The 20,641-nt window shown below is 44.4% G+C and overlaps 1 protein-coding gene across 1 annotated transcript in view; it reads left to right on the top strand.

Annotated features, from left to right (window-relative positions):
* Nucleotides 1-20,641, top strand: part of pkd1b (polycystic kidney disease 1b) — a 228,309-nt gene that overhangs the window by 44,731 nt on the left and 162,937 nt on the right. Inside the window, exons 10-13 of the mRNA XM_060844405.1 lie at nucleotides 9,656-9,793; nucleotides 13,123-13,405; nucleotides 14,253-14,475; nucleotides 18,772-18,931. Coding sequence (XP_060700388.1) covers nucleotides 9,656-9,793; nucleotides 13,123-13,405; nucleotides 14,253-14,475; nucleotides 18,772-18,931 — 804 coding nt within the window. The remainder of the gene's footprint in view (nucleotides 1-9,655; nucleotides 9,794-13,122; nucleotides 13,406-14,252; nucleotides 14,476-18,771; nucleotides 18,932-20,641) is intronic.

The raw sequence follows: 20,641 nt of genomic DNA, 5'->3' as shown, positions 1-20,641 counted from the left end.
TCCTTGACTGGACCGATACCTACCCTAGTCATCCTTTTATTCCTGACATACCTATAGAAAGCCTTTGGATTTTCCCTAATCCTACCAGCTAAGGACTTTTCATGTCCCCTTCTCGCTGCTCTTAGCTCTCTCTTCAGATCCTTCCTGGCTACCTTATAACTCTCAATCGCCCCAACTGAACCTTCACGCCTCATCTTTACATAGGCCGCCCTCTTCCCTTTCACAAGGGATTCCAATTCCTTATTAAACCACGGCTCCCTCACAAGACCCTTAACTCCATGCCTGACTGGTACATACTTATCAAGGACACTCAGTAGCTGTTCCTTGAACAATCTCCACATATCATTAGTATTCTTCTCTTGAAGCCTGTTTTTCCAATCCACACATCCTAAGTCATGCCTCACCGCATCATAATTTCCCTGCCCCCAGCTATAACTCTTGCCCTGCAGTGCACACTTATCCCTCTCCATCACTAAAGTAAAAGTCACCGAGTTGTGGTCACTGTCCCCGAAGTGCTCACCTACCTCCAAGTCTAACACCTGGCCTGGTTCATTACCTAGAACCAAATCCAGTATAGCCTCACCTCTTGTTGGCCTGTGTACATATTGTGTCAGGAAACCCTCCTGCACACATTCGACAAACACCAACCCATCTAACGACCTGTTGATGTCGAAGCTGTCATCGAAGAGTAGGAATCTGAGATAGGTGTCCTTGTTGTCATGGTGTTCCACGAATGAGTGTGGGGTTAAGGAAATGGTGTCTGCTCTGGACCTGTTCAGTCAATAGGGGATGAGATAGCCTGGGAATTAGGGTTGATTTGGGCCATGACCAGCCCCTTGAAGCATTTCATGACTATGGAGGTCAGAGCCATTTAGATGAAGTGAGGCAGTGACTGCAGTTTACACACTGGCCTGATGTTCCATCATGGGGTCATGGTCCAGGGGGAGATAGGAGGAGGTATCTGAGAGTTGGTGCTCAGCCTCTGCAATGTAAAGGTCACCAGACCATACCAGCACCTTATCTTAATTACAAAGTCAGAGTTGGATCTGACAGCACGGAATGCAGTCAGTTCCCAGGAGGACAGATTGGGATGGGTAGGGTCGGGGTGGGGGTGGGGATAGGGGTAGGGGCAGGGAAATTGAGGCAACCTATGTCACATCGACAGATCTCAATGAGCAGATCAAGTGCAGGTAAAATGCCAGAGGGTGGAGCCCAGGTGGAGGGAGTGTGTTAAGGTTAAGTGAAGGGGTCTGTGGAACGGGGAGAGGACTTTTGTCCAAAGAAATGGGCACGAAGGCAAAGGCGACAGAAGAAGAGTCCAATGTCATGTTACGCCCGAAATTCATTAAGGTGACCACTTCGCAGAACACCCACGTTCTGTCTGCAAAAAAGATCCTGAGCTTCCAGTTTCCTACCACTGAGGATGTCACCTAGACATGAGACGAAACGTTTGCTGCCAGACCTGCTGAGGATTTCCAACAATTTCTGTTTTTGTTGTTGAATACGTTTCAAGTCAGGAATGTGAGTAGTTTGAGGGGATCTTGCAGGTTGTGGTATTCCCAAGTATCTGCTTTTTTTTCTGATGAGATGAAAGTGGTCGTGGGTTTGAACAGTGTTGGCTGAAGACCTTTGGTGAAATTCTCTAGTTCTTGTAGGATTATTGCTGCTACTGAGCATCAGTGGTGGAGGAAGTAGATGCTTGTGGGACTGGCTGCTTCATGCTGGATGGTGTTCAGATTTTTGAGTTTGTTGGAGCTGCACTCTTCCAGGCAACTGGGTATATTCCATCACCTTCCTGGCTTGTGCCTTGAGGATGATGGCGAGGCTTTGGGAAACAGTATTAAATCATCAAAGATTAATGCAGTTGCTACTGCCCTCAGAAGTAAGCCCTTTGTTACAGGAAAGTGAAGCCCTCCTTCCTGCATTATCTCTCCAACCACATGTTCATCAGCTTTACCTTCATATTTCTGCACTCATGAGCACAAGATATCAAGCAAAAACTGGACATTACTCGGCTTTAGAGCCTGTTTCTAAACCTCACTCCTTACTCTCCAAACCTTGTTTGTTGGACATCATCCCTCTTCCTGCCTGTCATTAGAACCTGTGGGAAAAATAAACCGCTCTGCCTGCCCACTTGTTGTTCACAGAAGTCATGTCTGTCCTTAGCAAAACAGAGCATTCCCACAATATCTCAACTTGACCACAACCAGCTCAGGAACTAAACAGCAAACAAGACATTACCTAAACAGCTTCCAGACTGAAGGAATACACTCCTTCGATGATCTGATAACAGACTTCTTCCCTCGCAATAGCCTCCCTGTTCCTGCAGCCCCGTGGGCATCCCCAGTGCCCTCGGGTACTGAAGCCCCACAATGCCTACCTAGACTGAGTGGCACCCAGATGTCTGACAAGAATGCACACTACCCTGCAGACACATTGAAACCAGGACATTGGACATTAGCACCTGCTCTGGCAGAGGAATGGAACCTCCTGTTACAATGATTACCTGATTGCTACTCCCAGATAACCGATTGTTTTCCATTGAATGTAATTTAATTCGTATTGTCTTGTAATTAACACTATGTTATTGTAACATGATAAAAGCTGTATGTATCTGCAGCTTGGGGAGGAGAATCCTTGACCTAACTATGCCTAGTGTCAGTTTTGTATCAGTCCTGTCAATTTCTCCTCTCCATGATATCATGAGAAATAAATCAGTGTTCATCAATTTCACAAGATCTGTTTGTGGCCTCAATTTGTAATTGGACAATTCTCTGACAGAATCAAAATGGAGTATAACTTCTGGCTGCTCACCACCTCCCAGAATGCCCCATTGCTGCTCATTGGTATGTTTCAGCCTGACACCAAGTTGATTCAAAAATGCCCATCAGCCATGATTGAATGGCGGAGTGGACTCGATGGGCCGAATGGCCTTACTTCCACTCCTATGTCTTATGGTCTTAAGTTGGCAACTTGCCATCCTGGAGTCTCATCTATGGCAGAGAATCATCTGTCTGTTCCCTCCACTGTCCTTGTACCAGGCTGGCTTCCTTCCACAGCCCTTGTACAGCTGTGTCACCCAAGGTGTGTTCAGCTTGGCACTCTTTACATGCCCCAAAGGAACCATCACTCACAGAATTCAGAGCTGGATATGGAGTAGCAAACAGTCCTAACAGGACCCCACACTGCCTTTCCTTGTTTGTCTGACAGTTAAACACATTCCCTCTGCCTTGGATGCTCTATAATGACTGCAGCTGCTACTTGAGCACCTTTAGTTTCTCCAGTTGGTGACATGTTGTTGCAAGCCACAAAAAGCATCAAGGATTCTCATATAGAGTAGAATATACATTGAACACAGGTGAGATTGCCCAGCAGCTTTTTGCCGAATTGTAGCAGTACAAGAGTTCTTGTGTAGACACAGCTTTTGTCATTATTTGTGATCGTCCGAGAGACTCTTCTCCCACTTTCACTCCATGGTTGCCCCCCAGATGCTCTCTCTCCCAAATGGATTCCATAGTCACTCCACATGGCCACCATCAGGTTGCTGAATGCTGTCGTGTACTGTTTAAAAAAGCTGCACTTGCTGCCTCAGTGTTGCTGCTCTGTCTACATCTGAGTAGGTTACAGATCAGACTTTTATCTCTCCACCCCCGAGGCTCCCAGCCTAATTCCTCATGAAGGACTCCAGCCCGAAACGTCGATTCTCCTACTCCTCAGATGCTATCTGACCTGCTGTGCTTTTCCAGCAACACACTCTCGATTCTGATAGCTAGCATCTGTAGACCTCACTTTCTCCTGGGTTACAGATCAGTCAATGCCACCTGTTCATGGACCTGAATCAAATCCAGCCTTGGTGAGGGGGTGGAATTTCTGACTTTGTCAGCTCCTGGGTATATGAATATGAAGGGTTTAGAGAGATATGGGCCAAATTCTGGCAATTGGGACTAGATTAATTTAGGATATCTGGTTGGCAAGGATGAGATGCTTTACTTTCATTTTACAAGAGGTTTAGTCTGAAACCTTTTGCAGTTTTTGTCCTGGAAATCTTTGGTGAGGATAATGCAGAGAGACCTTTACTTACAGATTTAAAAGAGTATTTCTATTTCTAACCTGATGCTGTGCCTGTCCTGGGAATGTTTAGTGTGGGTAATGTCATGGAAGCTTTACTTTCCATTTACTTCTAGTTTAAAAGATAGAGGTTGCTTTACCCTGTATCTAATCCTGTGCTGTCCCTGCCCTGGGAGTGTTTGATGGGAGCAGTAAAGAGGGAGCTCTCCTTTCAGATTACAAGAACAGAGGAGTCTTGTGTCTATCCTTTGCTACCCACCTCAGGAAATGAAAATAATCACGTTTTTTGTTAGTTCTCGGTACATGGAGTTTGCACATTCTCCCTGTGTCTGCATGGGTTTCCTCCGGGTGCTCTGGTTTCTTCCCACAGTCTAAAGATGTGCAGGTTAGGTGAATTGGCCATGCTAAATTGCCCATCGTGTTAGGCACATTAGTCAAAGGGAAATGGGTCTGGGTGGGTTCCTCTTCGGAGGCTCTGTATGGAATGGTTGGTCTCATTGCTGTTTGTCAGTTTTATAAGTGACCTGGAGGAGGGGCTAGAAGGTTGGGTGAACAAGTTTGTGGATGATACGAAAGTCGGTGGAGTTGTTGACAGTGAGGAAGGATGTGGCAGGTTACAGCGGGATATAGATAAGCTGCAGAGCTGGGCAGAAAGGTGGCAAATGGAGTTCAATGTAGGTAAGTGTGAAGTGATTCACTTTGGTAAGAGTAACAAGAAGATGGAGTACTGGGCTAATGGTCGGATACTTGGTAGTGTGGATGAACAGAGGGAACTTGGTGTCTATGTACACAGATCTCTGAAAGTTGCCACCCAGGTAAATAGTGCTGTGAAGAAGGCATATGGCGTACTGGCTTTTATTGGTAGAGGAATTGAGTTCCGAAGTCCTGAGGTCATGTTGCAGTTGTATAAGACTCTGGTGTGGCTGCATCAGGAGTATTGTGTGCAGTTTTGGTCACCATACTATAGGAAGGATGTGGAGGCACTGGAACGGGTGCAGAGGAGGTTTACCAGGATGTTGCCTGGTATGGTAGGAAGATCGTATGAGGAAAGGCTGAGGCACTTGGGGCTGTTTTCATTGGAGAAAAGAAGGTTTAGGGGTGACGTGATAGAGGTGTACAAGATGATTAGGGGTTTAGATAGGGTTGACAATGAGAACCCTTTTCCACGTATGGAGTCAGCTATTATGAGGGGGCATAGCTTTAAATTAAGGGGTGGTAGGTACAGGACAGATGTTAAGGGTAGATTCTTTACTCAGCGAGTCGTGATTTCATGGAATGCCCTGCCAGTAGCAGTGGTGGACTCTCCCTCTTTATGGGCATTTAAACGGGCATTGGATAGGCATATGGAGGATAGTGGGCTAGTGTAGGTTAGGTGGGCTTGGATCGGTGCAACATGGAGGGCCAAAGGGCCTGTACTGCGCTGTATTTTTCTATGTCCTATGTTCTATGAAAGGCTTGTTTCCACACTCTAAGGAATCTAATGGTGTGAGCACATTGGTTGCGCAAGAGAGATAATCACAGAACACTGCAGATTTCTAACTCTGTGTTAATAGTATAGAAAAGTGTGGCACTGGAAAAGCAGAGCCGGTCAGGCAGCATCTGAGGAGCAGGAGAGTCGACATTTTGAGCATAAGCCCTTCATCAGGAATGTTGAGCTTATGCTCAAAACATCAATGCTCCTGCTCCTTGGATGCGGCCTGACCGGCTCTGCTTTTCCAGCACAACACTTTTTGACTTTGATTTCCAGCATCTGCAGTCCTCACTTTCTGCAGATTGACCTATATCCTCCTTGTTTCCAGGATCAATTCACTACTCCATGTATCCAGCCTGGCATTTCAGTTGGGCCTGTAGTCACTATTCCCAGAAACACCCTACTGCCAGGTGCTACCTACTTATTCACACTGACTGTCACCAAACCGGGGAAAGAGGCTGTCCACACCACTCAATTGGTAAGTCCTTTCTGATATCTGAGCAATGTGCAGCTAAGGAGAGTTTGAGGAAAGGAACCTTGGAAACTGTGTAAGTGTTGTGAGAAACAAAGCTCACTCACTGCAATAATTTCAGTCCGAGACAAGATCTGAATCAGTAGTGCCCTTTATTTCACACTTGCAAGTGGGTGTGATGTCCACAAGGCAGGGACAAAACACACTGAATTCAACAAATACTCGATATTTATATAATTTGGTTCCTACATACTTTTTTCTTATTTCATTGTTTCCCCCTGTTTACATCCTCCACTTCCCTAAGACCGGTACCCATTACTCCTGTTTATCTCTTGTCTTATCCGGCCTTGTCTGTGACAAAAAGCTTATTCCTGTTCTCAAGGCCATTTGACCTCATCCTGCTGTGGGCACATCCTTGCCTTACCATTATTTACTCCCTCCATCTGTCCCGCCCCTCTCAGCATCTTATCATTAAACCCTTTTAATTGGGGTTTGTTCCTGTGTTTCTGTAAAAGTGGGAAACAGATGTTTATACCTATTGTTTATACAGGCGTATTTAGTTTAACTGCCTGTCTTCACAGCATCTTATCACTAAGCCTGTATTATCTACCATTGTTTTGCAGTCCCATTTCTTTCTTGCATACATTTTTAGCTAATACAAAAAAACAATTATGCATTTCCTCCACATAGTTTCCATTCTTGTTGACTCAGCTCTTGGCTGAAACAATTACACACTGATGTGAGTTCATTCACCTTGAATCAGAAATTATAATTGCAGAAGAAACATTAATTTACCTATATCCCACAGTGTGCTGCAGACCTGTGAAGGTTTTGGTAACTTCACATGCTGTGAGAACAAAGCTTGATGCATTTCCACATTCATCTCATCCTGTCAGTTCACCCTCAAACATCGACCTTTGTACAGAATCCCACACTGAGGGTAGCTCAAGCATTGGTGACAGAAAGGGTTTCTTCACACCTATATTCTGGAGAACTCCATTCCAAATCCAAGAGAACTCCAAGTGTGTTGTGAACTAGATTCTGTTTGGACAATGGAAGCCAGGAGTTCACATGAGAGGATTAGTTGCACTTTCATGTCTTCTCAATTATATCTTCTGAAAGGTTATTGGCATTTTCAAGTCTCCTTTTTTGTGCACATTGACAGAAATGAAAAGAGGTCATCTGTCCATTTGCTTCATCTTGTTGCAAAGCAGGGTTCCCTCTACTCATGAATAAATTCATGAGTAGCGTGGGTCCTCCCTGCTAAATATGAAATTAAAAATTCTTTCACACTTTATTTTTCACTTTGTTAACTCACAAAAGAAAATAAAACAAACAATAGCCAATGTCCACACAGATTCATTTGGATACTCATGAGGACTTGCCAGTATTCTTTCAATGTATCAGGTTTACTTCCTGAAGCAGAATTGCCCTCCTGGTCAATACAGTCCACATTGTGAGGACTTAGGTAATAAATTTGGGATACAGCATTAACCTTTCACTAGTCAATTAATCAACTCTCTTTGAACCATTTAAACCTGGAATAATTTGCTGTGATTGCATTGACTTGGTTCAATTTTCTAAGCTTTAGGACTTGGGCTATGACACTTGTTTTTGAACTGACTTGGGTTCTGGCTTGTAATTGTGAGATCCCCTATGTCTATATGAGGAAAGGTCAATGAAGTGAAACCTGACTTGTCTGTACATACTTCCTCCAATTCTTTGTCTGTGATCGCTGTTCTCTGCCTCGCATTTCAATAAGCAAGTGCTGTGTCCAACTGCCATAATACTCCTGGGCAGTTAACTTTGCAGTCGGGGTTTCAATTTGGGAACGTTATAGGCCTTTTCCTCCTTCAGGCTCTTCTTCACTGTTCTTTGTGTCCTCATCTACCCTTACCATTCAACACATGCATTTAATTAGATTAGATTCTCTACACTGTGGAAACAGGCCCTTCAACCCAACCAGTCCACACTGACCCTCCGAAGAGTAACCCACCCAGACCCATTCCCCTCTGACTAATGCACCTAACACTACGGGCAATTTAGCATGGCCAATTCACCTGACCTGCACATCTTTGGATTGTGGGAGGAAACCAGAGCACCCGGGGGCACCACACAGACCCATGGAGAATGTGCAAACTCCATCCAGACAGTAGCCCGAGGCTGGAATTGAACATGTATCCCTGGCGTTGTGAGGCAACAGTGCTAACCACTGAGCTACTGTGCCACCACTATTTGCCTGCTTGCTCTGTTCCTGGCTATAATATTTTACACACTTTTAAATGGCACAACCATTTTTCTTTTCTCCTGCTCGATGTCGATAAAGTGATGAATCCACTTTTCTCCCAATGCAGTCTGAGCCATTAAACTCGTCATTCAGAGATCTGCCCCATACTTGCAGCACTCCAGCTCCAGATCTCCTGGTCTAAGTGTCTAAACCACAGAATGTCTGTATCTTTTCTTGTTCTTTGTGGTCTTTAGACACAGCACAAGTTTTACTGAGATGATTGAACAGTCAATTTTTGTAAAATCCCAGCTATGGTCCTTTAGGGAAGGAAAGCTCCCATCCTCACCTGGTCTGGTCTACATATGACTCCATACCCACAGCAAGTGGTTGACTTTTAACTGCCATCTGAAATGTCTAAACAGCCAGTCAATTCAAGGACAACAAATGTTGGCACTGCCAGTGAAACCAATAGAGTAATAATAAGGATTATAACTTTGAAATCACTCCCCCAAAAATAAACAACATGCACAAAACAATCTGCAGAGATGATGTTTTAAATACAACAAGAGAGAAAACCACCCTTGTGATCAATGGTCTGGAAAGCAAAAGCTGGAATTTTATGAATTCTCACAGTCTACCAGATTTCTTGTTGACAAAATCAATTTGCTAATAGCTGTAGACTGACAGGACATTTTCCAAACAAGGTTTGATGTGAATGGATATCAATCTGGTTCCAAATCCTTGGAAAGTGAACACAGTTCAGCCCTTTAGGGTTTACTAATTAGTCAAGATACTAAGATGTGAAAATTTGTTGTGGTTCCATAAATTTGCCTTTCCTGCAAAATTTGGAGGGTTTTCTCTTTTCTAACTCACTGGTTTTTTTAACAAGATGAGAAAGGATTTGATGGGCAAGCACCAGCATAAGACTCCATAGTTTCCAACCAGGTTTTTCAGCAGTTAAAAACAATCGGCCCTTTGTCATAGCTCTCTAAATCTGTTGTGTTACATGACCTTCTGTCTGAGGAAAGAGTTTCTCTGGTTTTGTTCCTAATTGGTTTCGCTCAAATTTAAGTGTGTCTTCTTGTTCATGATTCTGTCACCAGAGCCAACAGTTTCCCTGTTTCCTTCCAAAGAGATATTCCTCCTATTTAAACATTTTAAAATAATAAATCCACCAGTTCTTCAGACTTGGTGCTGAAGGTGAACATGATGCAAACCAAAGAAGGGACAGAAAGGATGGGAAGTCTGTGGGGCAAAGAGAGTGTATCCTCTTCTCTCAAGGCCCAGCCTGGTATTGTCAGATATTTGTTGTAATTGAATGATTTATTCATTGAACTGAAAATGGTGATATTAGTGATCCCTGACTCTCACCTGTATGCGTGAACTGTTTAAGATTAATTACTGTTCTGAACCACAGGTTCTGGTGCAAGCGGCAAACATTCCTTGCATAATGTTGGAATGTATCTCCTGCCAAGTCCTCTGGAGCTATAGAGTGAGCAGGAGCACGCATGTCACATTGGCCGGAAGATGTCAGAATTGCAGCAACAAGTCCACCGTAAGTGCCTCCCAGTAATGTGCAGTCTCTCTCATTATTTGGTGTCTGTTTCTGCCTCCATCACTTCAGTCTCATTCCAGCTCTTGATAATTTGTAGATGAGCAAAGGCGGTCTCTCAATGAAGGACAGTAATTCAGGTTGACTCCAAACTGTCTTCTTAACAGGATATTTAAACACGAATCCCACGGTACTATATGAGACTGCACTTTGGAGCTTACCTTGGTGTTCTGGTTAATACCTATCCATAATCTAACATTACCCAATTTTATCTCAATGTTTGTAGGACTGGACACAAATTGGCCATTATATTTCTTACAGTCATTACTATTACTTTATTAGTTATGAAGTTCTTTGAGATTTTTTTTATTTCAAAAATATACTCTATTCGTAAAATAATCATAAAATAATTTGATGGTCTGTACATTTGGTCATGCCATACATACGTCAACATTTACATACACAGATCAGAAATTATCATTGTTATATACAGGTCTGTGCATTTCTCACTCATATGCCCATATATTTAGCTGAGGCGTCAGCAGAGCCCAAACGACTGCATGGACCCCCTGATCTCCTTTAGGCAGGCAGATGTTACACGGTGGTCTTTCCCCACCGCGCCTTGGCAGCAGCTGCCCCGAGATTCAGCGCGTCCCCCAACACGTAGTCCTGGACCTTGGAATGTGCCAGTCTGCAACACTCAGTCGGGGTCAACTCCTTCAGCTGGAAGATCAACAGGTTTCGGACCACCCAGAAAGCATCCTTCACCGAGGTGATGATCCTCCAGGCACAGTTGATATTCGTCTCGGTGTGCGTCCCGGGGAACAGGCCGTAGAGCACGGAGTCCCGCGTCATGGCGCTACTCGGGACGAACCTCGACAAACACCACTGCATTCCTGTCCAGACTTCCTCTGCATAGGCACATTCCAGAAGGAGGTGTGTGACAGTCTCTTACCCCTCCGCAGCCGCTTCGAGGGCAGCGTGCGGTGCGGCTGACAGTCCGGGAGTGCATAAAGGATCTCACAGGCAGACCCCTTCTCACCACCAGCCAAGCCATGTCTTGGTGCTTGTTGGACAGTTCTGGCGATGAGGCATTCTGCCAAATGGCTTTGACAGTCTGCTCAGGGAACCGCTCGATAGGATCCGCCCTCTCCTTTTCCCGAAGGGTCTCGAGGACACTACATGCTGACCACTTCCTGATGGACTTGTGGTCAAAGGTGTTTTTCTTCATAAACTTCTCCACGAAGGACAGGTGATACGGAACGGTCCAACTACTCGGAGCATTCCGCGGCAGCGAGGCCAGGCCCATCCTTCGCAACACCGGGGACAGGTAGAACCTCAGTACGTAGTGACACTTGGTGTTTGCGTACCGGGGATCCACGCACAGCTTGATGCAGCCACACACAAAGGTGGCCATCAGGGTGAGGGTGGCATTGGGTGTATTTTTTCCCCCGTTGCCCAGACCTTTGTATAGCGAGTCCCTTCGGACCCGGTCCATCTTTGAACTCCATATAAACTGGAAGATGGCCCGGGTGACTGCAGCGCCGCATGTTCTGGGAATAGGCCAGACCTGTGCCACGTACAACAGCAATGACAGTGCCTCACACCTGATGACCAGGTTTTTTCCCGCGATGGAGAGCGACCGTAGCCTCCATCTGCCCAGTTTCTGCCTCACTTTACTTATACGCTTCTCCCAAGACTTGGCGCACGCCCCAGCCCCCCCGAACCAAATACCCAGCACCTCCGGGTGATCAGTCCTGACGGTGAACGGGTTTGAGGATTGGTCAATCCAGTTCCCGAAGAGCATGGCCTCGCTCTTGCCTCGGTTTACCTTGGCCCCCGAGGCCCGTTCGAACTGGTCACATATGCACACGAGTCTGCGCATGGACAGCAGATCAGAGCAAAAAACGGCGACATCATCCGTGTACAAGGAGGCCTTAACCGAGAGGCCCCTGCTGCCAGGAATAGTCACCCCTCTCAGGCTCGCATCCTTCCTGATGGACTCGGCAAATGGCTCTATGCAGCACACAAACAAGGCAGGAGAAAGAGGGCAGCCCTGCCTGACTCCAGATCTGACTGGGAAGCTATCTGATTCCCACCCATTGATTGAGACTGCACTGACAATGTTGGTGTAGAGCAGTCTGATCCAATTGCAGATTCCCTCCCCAAAGCCCATTTTGGAGAGAACATCTCTCATATTCATGTGTGATATCCTGTCAAAGGCTTTCTCCTGGTCCAGGCTGATCAGGCAGGTGTCCAACCCTCTGTCCTGCACGTAGGCGATCGTATCCCTGAGGAGTGTGAGACTCTCAGCGATCTTCCTGCCCGATACAGCACAGGTTTGGTCAGGGTGAATCACCGACCCCAGAGCAGACCTGACCCGGTTGGTGATTATCTTTGACAGGATTTTGTAATCCGCATTCAACAGTGTGATTGGTCTCCAATTTTTGAGTTCCTCCCTCTCCCCCTTCCAGTTGTAGATGAGGGTGATGATGCCTTTCCTCATGGATTCGCTCATGGTACCTGCCTGAAGCATACTGACATACACCTCCAGCAGGTCCTGGCCAATCAAGTCCCACAGAGTGGAATTGAGCTCGACCGGTAAGCCGTCGCTTCCGGGAATTTTATTCTTTTCGAAGGACTCGAGGGCCTTGGTCAGCTCGTCCAGAGATAGCACTTTGAGATACCCTGAGGATTGTGACCCCGGCTGTCTGTGTGCATTGGCCTATGGGATGTGACATATCACTGATTTGCTCCATTTCTTAGTTAGACTGTCCATGTAACACTGTCACAGTGAAGGAGTGGGGTCTGGAGCTTATCATTTTCCTCAATCTGGGAACCTTTTCAGCCCATCTACAAAAGTGAGGTTGTGAAAAACACTGGGATAAATGCAAGTCCTTTTAAATCAAATCTGGCGACTCTTTATCAGAACTGCTGGAGTTATCTGCAGTACTTCCTGTCTTTGTTTTATTTTAGATGTTTTCTTATCAATCTGTTCAGAGATTTAATGATACACTTCATGGACACTACCACAACTCCCCCAGAATCTTCTTGGTGTCCATTTTATTTCCTTGTCAACCTGCTCAGGTTAGGTATTATAACTTGCTGGAACATTTGGGATTTGAACCTGGGTATCCTGGTCCACAGATAGGAACATTACCACTGTGCCACCACAATCCTTTGGTGCCTAATCTATTATATATTTTAGAATATGTTTAAGCTGAGGAGTTCACCACATCTTGTGATACGGATATGTTTGGAGTAGATATTCTTTGTCTTGTTTGATTAGTGACTTGTGTATTTGCATTTCTTGTACTTCTTTTTGTTTGTAGTATAAGTGGACAGTTCAAAGTTCAGATGCCTCTCCTTTGATCTTGGACAATAAAACCACCTCGACAGGGGACTCCAATCCTAACCTGGTTGTTCGACAGGATGTCCTCCAAGATGGGGTAAACTACACCTTCACCTTGAGCATTACTGACTCAGAAAAGCAAAACACAGGGTTCTCCAGCATCACCCTGACTCCTAACTACCCACCAAGTAGAGGCGAGTGCACCATCTACCCAGATCAAACCCTCTACCTTCTGGAGACTCTGCTAAGCTTTAACTGCACAGGTATCCAATTTAAAATACTCACCTCTTTGTTGCCCCCTTCATCCCTTCCAGATTATGTTTTTGGCTGGATAATTCATGGTGGCTCAGTGGTTAGCACTGCTCCCTCGCAGCGTCAGGGACCCAGGTTCGATTCTAACCTTGGGTGATTGTCTGTGTGGAGTTTGCACATTGTCCCCGTTTCTGTGTGGGTTTCCACTGGGTGCTCCGGTTTCCTCCCACAGTCCAAAGATGTGCAGATCAGGTGAATTATTCATGCTAAATTGACATAGGTTAGGTGTGTTAATCAGAGGGAAAGGGGTCTGGGTGGGCTACTCTTTGGAGGGTTGGTGTGGACATGTTGGGCTGAAGGGCCTGTTTCCACTCTGTAGGGAATCTAATCTAATCTACTATGCAGAGTAATGCCAACAATTTAGGTTCAATTCCTGCAGCAGCTGAGGTTACTCACCTTCTCAACCTCTCTCCTTGCCTAAGGCCTGATGAGTCTCAGGGTAAACCACCACCAGCTGTCTTTCTCAGATGAAAGAGCGCTCCTCTGATGCACTGGGACTAAGGTGACATTATCTTCTAGATTTTCACATTTCTTAACCATGTAGAGAGAATGTTGGAGAATCTCAGGAACTCTGGCGTCATCTGTGGAGAGTAAACAGAGTTAATGTTTCAAGTCCGATGACTCTTCAGAACTCTTTTCTAGTTGTTCCTTTATTGTTGTTTGATGAGGAGTGTTATTGCTGGTCTTATCCATACCAGTCAACCTTGGGATCTCTGCAAATTAATATCAGTTAGTGACATTTCTGCTGGAAGATTGACTAGTCAGTCTGTTAAAACTAATTCCTCATGTCATTTGCAGGTTGGTGGGATGAGGATGATGGCCAGGATCAGCTGGTTTACTCACTGATGGTGATGACCTGCCCTCATGACTTCTCTAGTTGTGATAGGTTTCAGCTGTACCGGGGCATCAAGTCTTCCTCCCGTGTGTTGCTGCCTGCAGCTTCCAGTGGCAGAGCCTCTACTGTCCATGTCTTGGTTCAGGTGGAGGATCTACTTGGAGCCAGAACCGTAGCTGTCAACAGGTAATAGGTACCACACATAACAGGTAACGGTCAATATTAACAGGGATTTTGAAAGGTTTGTGAAGGTTTGTAGCTCAGGTTGAGGTTTAGAGTGTAGGTTTGCTCACTGAACTGTAGGTTTGATATCCAGATGTTTCATTACCTGGCTAGGTAACATCATCAGTGGCGACCTCCAAGTGAAGTGAAGCTGTTGTCTCCTGCTTTCTATTTATATGTTTGCTCTGGATGGGGTTTGTGGTGATGTCATTTCCAGTTTGTTTTCTGAGGGGTTGATAAATGGTATCTAGATCTATGTGTTTGTTTATGGCATTGTGGTTGGAGTGCCAGACCACTAGGAATTCTCTGGCATGTCTTTGCTTAGCCTGTCCCAGGATAGATGTGTTTAGATTAGATTAGACTTACAGTGTGGAAACAGGCCCTTCGGCCCAACAAGTCCACACCGAGCCGCCGAAGCGCAACCCACCCATACCCCTACATTTACCCCTTACCTAACACTACGGACAATTTAGCATGGCCAATTCACCTGACCCGCACATCTTTGGACTGTGGGAGGAAACCGGAGCACCCGGAGGAAACCCACGCAGACACGGGGAGAACGTGCAAACTCCACACAGTCAGTCGCCTAAGTCGGGAATTGAACCCGGGTCTACAGGCGCTGTGAGGCAGCAGTGCTAACCACTGTGCCACCGTGTTGTCCCAGTCAAAATGGTGTTTTTTTTCCCTCCGCTACGAGGGAGAGAGGGTCATGTTTTTTTGTGGCTAGCTGGTGTTCGTGTATCCTGGTGACTAACTTTCTTCCTGTTTGTCCTATGTTGTGTTTGTGGCAGACCTTTCATGGAATTTTGTAGACAACGTTGGTTTTGTCAATGGGTTGTACAGGGTCTTTTAAGTTTGTTAGTTTTCGTTTGAGAGTGTTGGTGGGTTTGTGTGCTACTAGGATTCCGAGGGGTCTTAGTAGTCTGGCTGTCATTTCTGAAACTTCTTTGATGTATGGTAAGGTGGTTAGGGTTTCTGGCTGTGTTTGGCCTGTTTGTTCTTGAGGAATCTGCGGACTGTATTTTTTGAGTATTCGTTCTTCTTGAATACATTGTATAGGTGGTTCTCCTCTGTTTTTCGAAGTTCGCCTGTGTTGCAGTGTGTGGTGGCTCGTTGGAATTGTGTTCTGATATAGCTTTGTTTGTGTGTGTTGGGATGGTTGCTGGTGTAGTTGAGTATTTGGTCAGTGTTTGTCGGTTTTCTGTATACGCAGGTTTGTAGTTCTCCGTTGTCCTTTCCTTCGACTGTGACGTCCAGGAATGCGAGTTTGTTGTCGGTTTCTTCCTCCTTGGTGAACTTTATGCCTGTGAGGGTGTTGTTGATGATGTTAAATGTCTCTATCTTGTTTCGTTTTGTGATGACAAAGGTGTCATCTACGTAGCGGACCCAGATTTTTGGTTTGATGGTTGGTAGGACTGTTTGTTTTAGCCAGAGAATTCCTAGAAGCCTGGCACTCCAACCACAACGTCATAAACAAATAGATCTAGATACCATCTATCTTCAGAAAACGAACAGGAAATGACATCACCACAAACCCCAGGAACCCCATCCAGAGCAAACATATAAATAGAAAGCAGGAGACAACAGCTTCGCTTCACTTGGAAGTCGCCACTGATGATGTTACCTAGCCAGGTAATGAAACGACTGGATATCAAACCTACAGCTCAGTGAGCAAATCTACACCCTAAATTAACAGGGGTGGCAGGACTGAAGAAAAGCTGGATTGAATGGTCTTGTACTCATTGGAATTTCAAAGAATCAGTGGAAATCTCACAGACGTATATGGAATCCTGATGGACTGGATGGGCTAGATGCAAGGAATTTTGTTCCTGATGTTGGGGAAGTCTGGAGCCAGAGGATCACAGACTTAAGATAAGAGGTAAGCTATTCAGGACTGAGATGAGAAAGAATTTCTTCACTCAGAGTTGTGAACCTGTGGAATTCTCTCCCACAGGAAGCTGTTGGGGCCAGTTCATTAGATAGATTCAAGAGGGAGCTGGGCATGACCTTTTTGGCTAAAGGGGTCAAGAGTATGGAGAGAAAGCAGGAATGGGATACTGCGATTGCATTATCAGCCATGATCATTTAATGCTGTTATTGGCTCGAAGGGTCAAATGGCCTACTCCTGCACCTATTTTCTATGTATCTATGTTCAGTTTGGACATGCTCCCACTGGTGTTGCCACCTGTGAACTGAACTTTTAAAAGCAGATAAACAGGATTGTATCTGTGCTCACCTGTTAGTTTTTTTTCTCTCCAAATTGGCTGAATATCCAAGTTTTTTAATTTACAGGATGGCCCAACATCAAATGCGTTTTAACCAGATCAACAATAGCTTTCTTTCAGCTTTCTTTCCCCTGAATTGACTGGCTCCTCACCGTGTGACACTTTTACCATCAACATCTACCCTCCAGTACCTGACCCAAAAAGCGAGACAATTAAACTTTCAGCAAGCTATGTGGCCCTGAGGGTCATCAGACCTGAGCGTAAATCCCAACTTCAATTCCATCCCCGCCTCCCGGCATGCATTTTTGATGAATAAATGTGCTGACCTTTTTTCAAAATCCTCCTTAATCCAGATTTTAAGTTTTTGGCTCTCATTTGGCGTCAGTAAATCACCTGCAGTCATTCTTGTTTGGATTATTGATCAATGTTGGAAGGCATAAGGAGTGAGCTAGATGGTGTGGGTTTGGAGGCTAGTGTGTTGATTTGCTGAAGGGACATCAATGAGCCAACACAAAGCAATAATTACATTTGAATCTCAATGACACAGAATCACAATATCAGACGTGACAGTTGCTGATATTTTCTGACCAACCATAGGTACCAGTGGATTGGAAATATGCTAAAATGACACCCTTATTCAATAGAGGAGGTCGGAACAAAGTGAGAAACTTTAGACCGGTTAGTTTGACCTATGTAGTGGGAGGATTACTGGAGTCAGTCATAAAGGAGGAGATAACTGAACACTTGAAAAATAAAAGCTCAACTCATCAAGTTTTATGAAGGACAAGTTGTGCTTGACAATCTTGCTGGAGCTCTTTGAGAATGTAACGAGCAACGTCGGTGATGAGGATCCAGTGGATGTGGCATATCTAGACTTCCAGAAGGTATTTGACAAGGTACCGCATAATACACAGACCTGAAGGATTAGATCCGAGGGGGATAAGGGTAGAGTATTGGTTTGGATAGAGGATTAGCTGACAGAAAGTAGAAGGTCAGGATAAATAGGTTCTTCTTGGGATGGTTAACTGCAACTAGTGGGGTGTTGCAAGGATCAATTCTTGGACCTCAACTGTTTACAATCTATATAAATTCTTTGCAAGCAGGGACAGAGTGTAATATAGCAAAATCCACAGATGATACTAAAATAAATGGGAAAGCAGGCAGAGATGAGGAGATAAAATGTTTATATTGATCAGCTAGGAGAATGGACTAGATTCTGGCTGATGGAGTTTAATGTAGATAAGTGCATGGTTGTATATTTTGGCCAAAAAAATGGGCAAATTATGATTTAAATGAAAGTCAATTTAAAATGTGTCAATGCACATGGATCTAAGCATTTTGGTGTGTGAATCGCAGGTAAGTGGGTATAATAAGAAAGGCAAATGGAATTCTGGCATTTATTTCAAAAGGATTGAACTATAAAATAATGAGGTATTGTTATAATTATAAAAGTCATTGGTGAGACCATACCTGGAATATTGTGTCCAACTTTAGCCTCCTTACTTGATAAAGAATGGGATGGCATTGGAAGCAGTTCAGGGATGAAGAGGCTGTCAGACAAGAAGCAGTTGAAGGCCTTGGGCTTGCACTTGCTTGAGCTCAGAGGAATGAGGGGGAATCTGATCAAGGGATATAAAAATTACTAAAGGGGATTGATAAAGTGGACACTGAACAGATGGTTCCCTCTTTGTGGGACTGTCTCAAACAAGAGGTCGTCGATATAGAGTAAGAGATTTAAACTGAGATGAGAAGAAACTACTTCTCTCAGAGGGTTCTGAACCTGTGGAACTTGCTGCTGCAGAGTGCAGTGGAGACAGAATCAATCAATAGATTCAAGAAAGAAATACATACGTTTCTGGTAAAAAGTGGGATAAATAGCTATGGGGGAGCAAATAGGAAAGTGGAGTTGAGAAGACCAGCTATGATCATGTTAAATGATGGAGTGGGCAGAAAGAGCTGAATTGGATACCCCTGCTCTTAATTCCTATGTGTCCTATGTTTCTACATAACCATCTCACTCTTGCCCATCTGACAGAACTCTGACAGTGTGGATGCCAGATTTCTTCCCAGGATCATACAGTGTCATTGATTGGTTGAGACACAAGAGCCAATCAGAGCTGTGGGGCCTGGTTCAACAGGGTGACCCCAGTGAGGTGATTGCATACTCTGTCACTCTCATCAGTGCTCTCAATCAGGTGAGGACTTAAAGTAGTGAGGGACATTTTACTTGCTTTATTTTTATAAGAGCTCAGTTCTCAAGAGCTCTAATTTTTTTTATCATTATTGAAATTTTAAAGTAAGCTTAATTTGTGCAATGATAGACACAGAATTCTAATATATTATACATTACAAGTAATTCTCAATTAAAGGTCCGATTCTGTTTCTGTAAAGCACTACTTTAAGTGAAATGACTTTAAGTAAATCATAAAATTCCATAGGGATCATTGTTCAAGCCAGAGTTAAGTTCCTTGAGCCATTTCTCATGTAAAAAAATGTGCTTGAATTGGAAATAGATCAGTCTTCCTCCAGTGCTGCTTCAAAATCTTAGAAATCTCTATTGGCATTGTAACCTCATTCCTCTAGTCATAGGTCCACATTCTCCCTCCATTGCTGCTCAGCCAATCACAGGTTCCTTCTCTAACTCTCTTGCTGCTCCTCAAGAAATGAACTCTATGATTGGGGGAGCAGCTTCTCAGAGATTCAGTCTTTCCAAAACATGAGTGTTTTTTTTTCCCAATCACTTGTCTCCCAGGGATGCACACAGTTATCAAGGGCAACTTTTCCTGCTACTCCCAAATGTTTTGAATCCTGCAATCATGCATCTCAGCCTATTCTTCTCCAAGGTAAAAATGTCCAATTTCTTCAATTTATCCATGTACCTGAAGTTCCTCAACCCTGGAATCATTCTCGTGAATCTTTTCTACACCATCTATAAATCCTCACACTTTCCTAAACTGCGGTGCCCAGACACAGAAACTCTAAATCCTTATTAACAAAACTGAGCATACTGTATGCTTTATTAACTGTTCTTTCCACCTGCCCTGCCACCACATATATGCCCAGATGCCTCTGCTTCTGCACACCGGTTAGAATTGACCCTCTAAGTTCTTCCTACTGGAATAAAACACATTTCTCCAAATTGATTGTCCCCTAATCTGTACATTCTGCCATTTATCTACATCCACTGGCCTCCTCATAGTTTATAATGCTTCAAAACTGGATATAATCAGCAAAACACCCAGGATTGCCCTTCATTGAAGCCAGTCTCTGTTAGTACAACAAGATTGTATTTCCATTTGAGTTCAGTAACTCAGAAGATCTAATCAAACACATTCTATGTTTTCACTATCTTTATTATGACACTAGATTCGACTTAATCCCTTTCCCATTAATGTTGAATCCAACTTGCAATAACTCAGGAAGCTTGACTGGAAAGGAATATTGTTTTATTTGTTGAATACCGAAATAGAGTCACAACTCATGATGTACGTATCCCGAGACAGACAATTATGCAGATTCATCCCTGACTCTGCTTAGTTGTTTATGTCCAGAAGTGCTGTTACACACAACTGAACAGTATTTACCCCATTATTAAATCACTCCGACTCATTTGAACTGCCACCAGTACATCACCCATGTAACCAATTGAGTGTTTATATGCAAAGCTCATTACAGCTAATGCAAATCATCAAATGTGAGGGGGGAGGTAGGGAGAGAGAGAGAGAAAAGACTAAATCAAAATGAAGGTGGAGGGGAAAATACCTAATGGCATCAAGAGTGTTGATAGGCATATGTGCTTCTTCTCCAAGGACACCTGGGCTCGAACATAACCACGGAAGAGGTGATCTGCTTTATAAAAAGCTGGGAGCATGAGTTCCAGATGAGTGGGCCACGGCTGGTTACCA

The sequence above is a fragment of the Hemiscyllium ocellatum genome, chromosome 25 (genome assembly GCF_020745735.1).
Source record: "Hemiscyllium ocellatum isolate sHemOce1 chromosome 25, sHemOce1.pat.X.cur, whole genome shotgun sequence".
Lineage (NCBI taxonomy): Eukaryota > Metazoa > Chordata > Chondrichthyes > Orectolobiformes > Hemiscylliidae > Hemiscyllium > Hemiscyllium ocellatum.
This window is presented reverse-complemented; position numbering and strand designations above follow the sequence as displayed.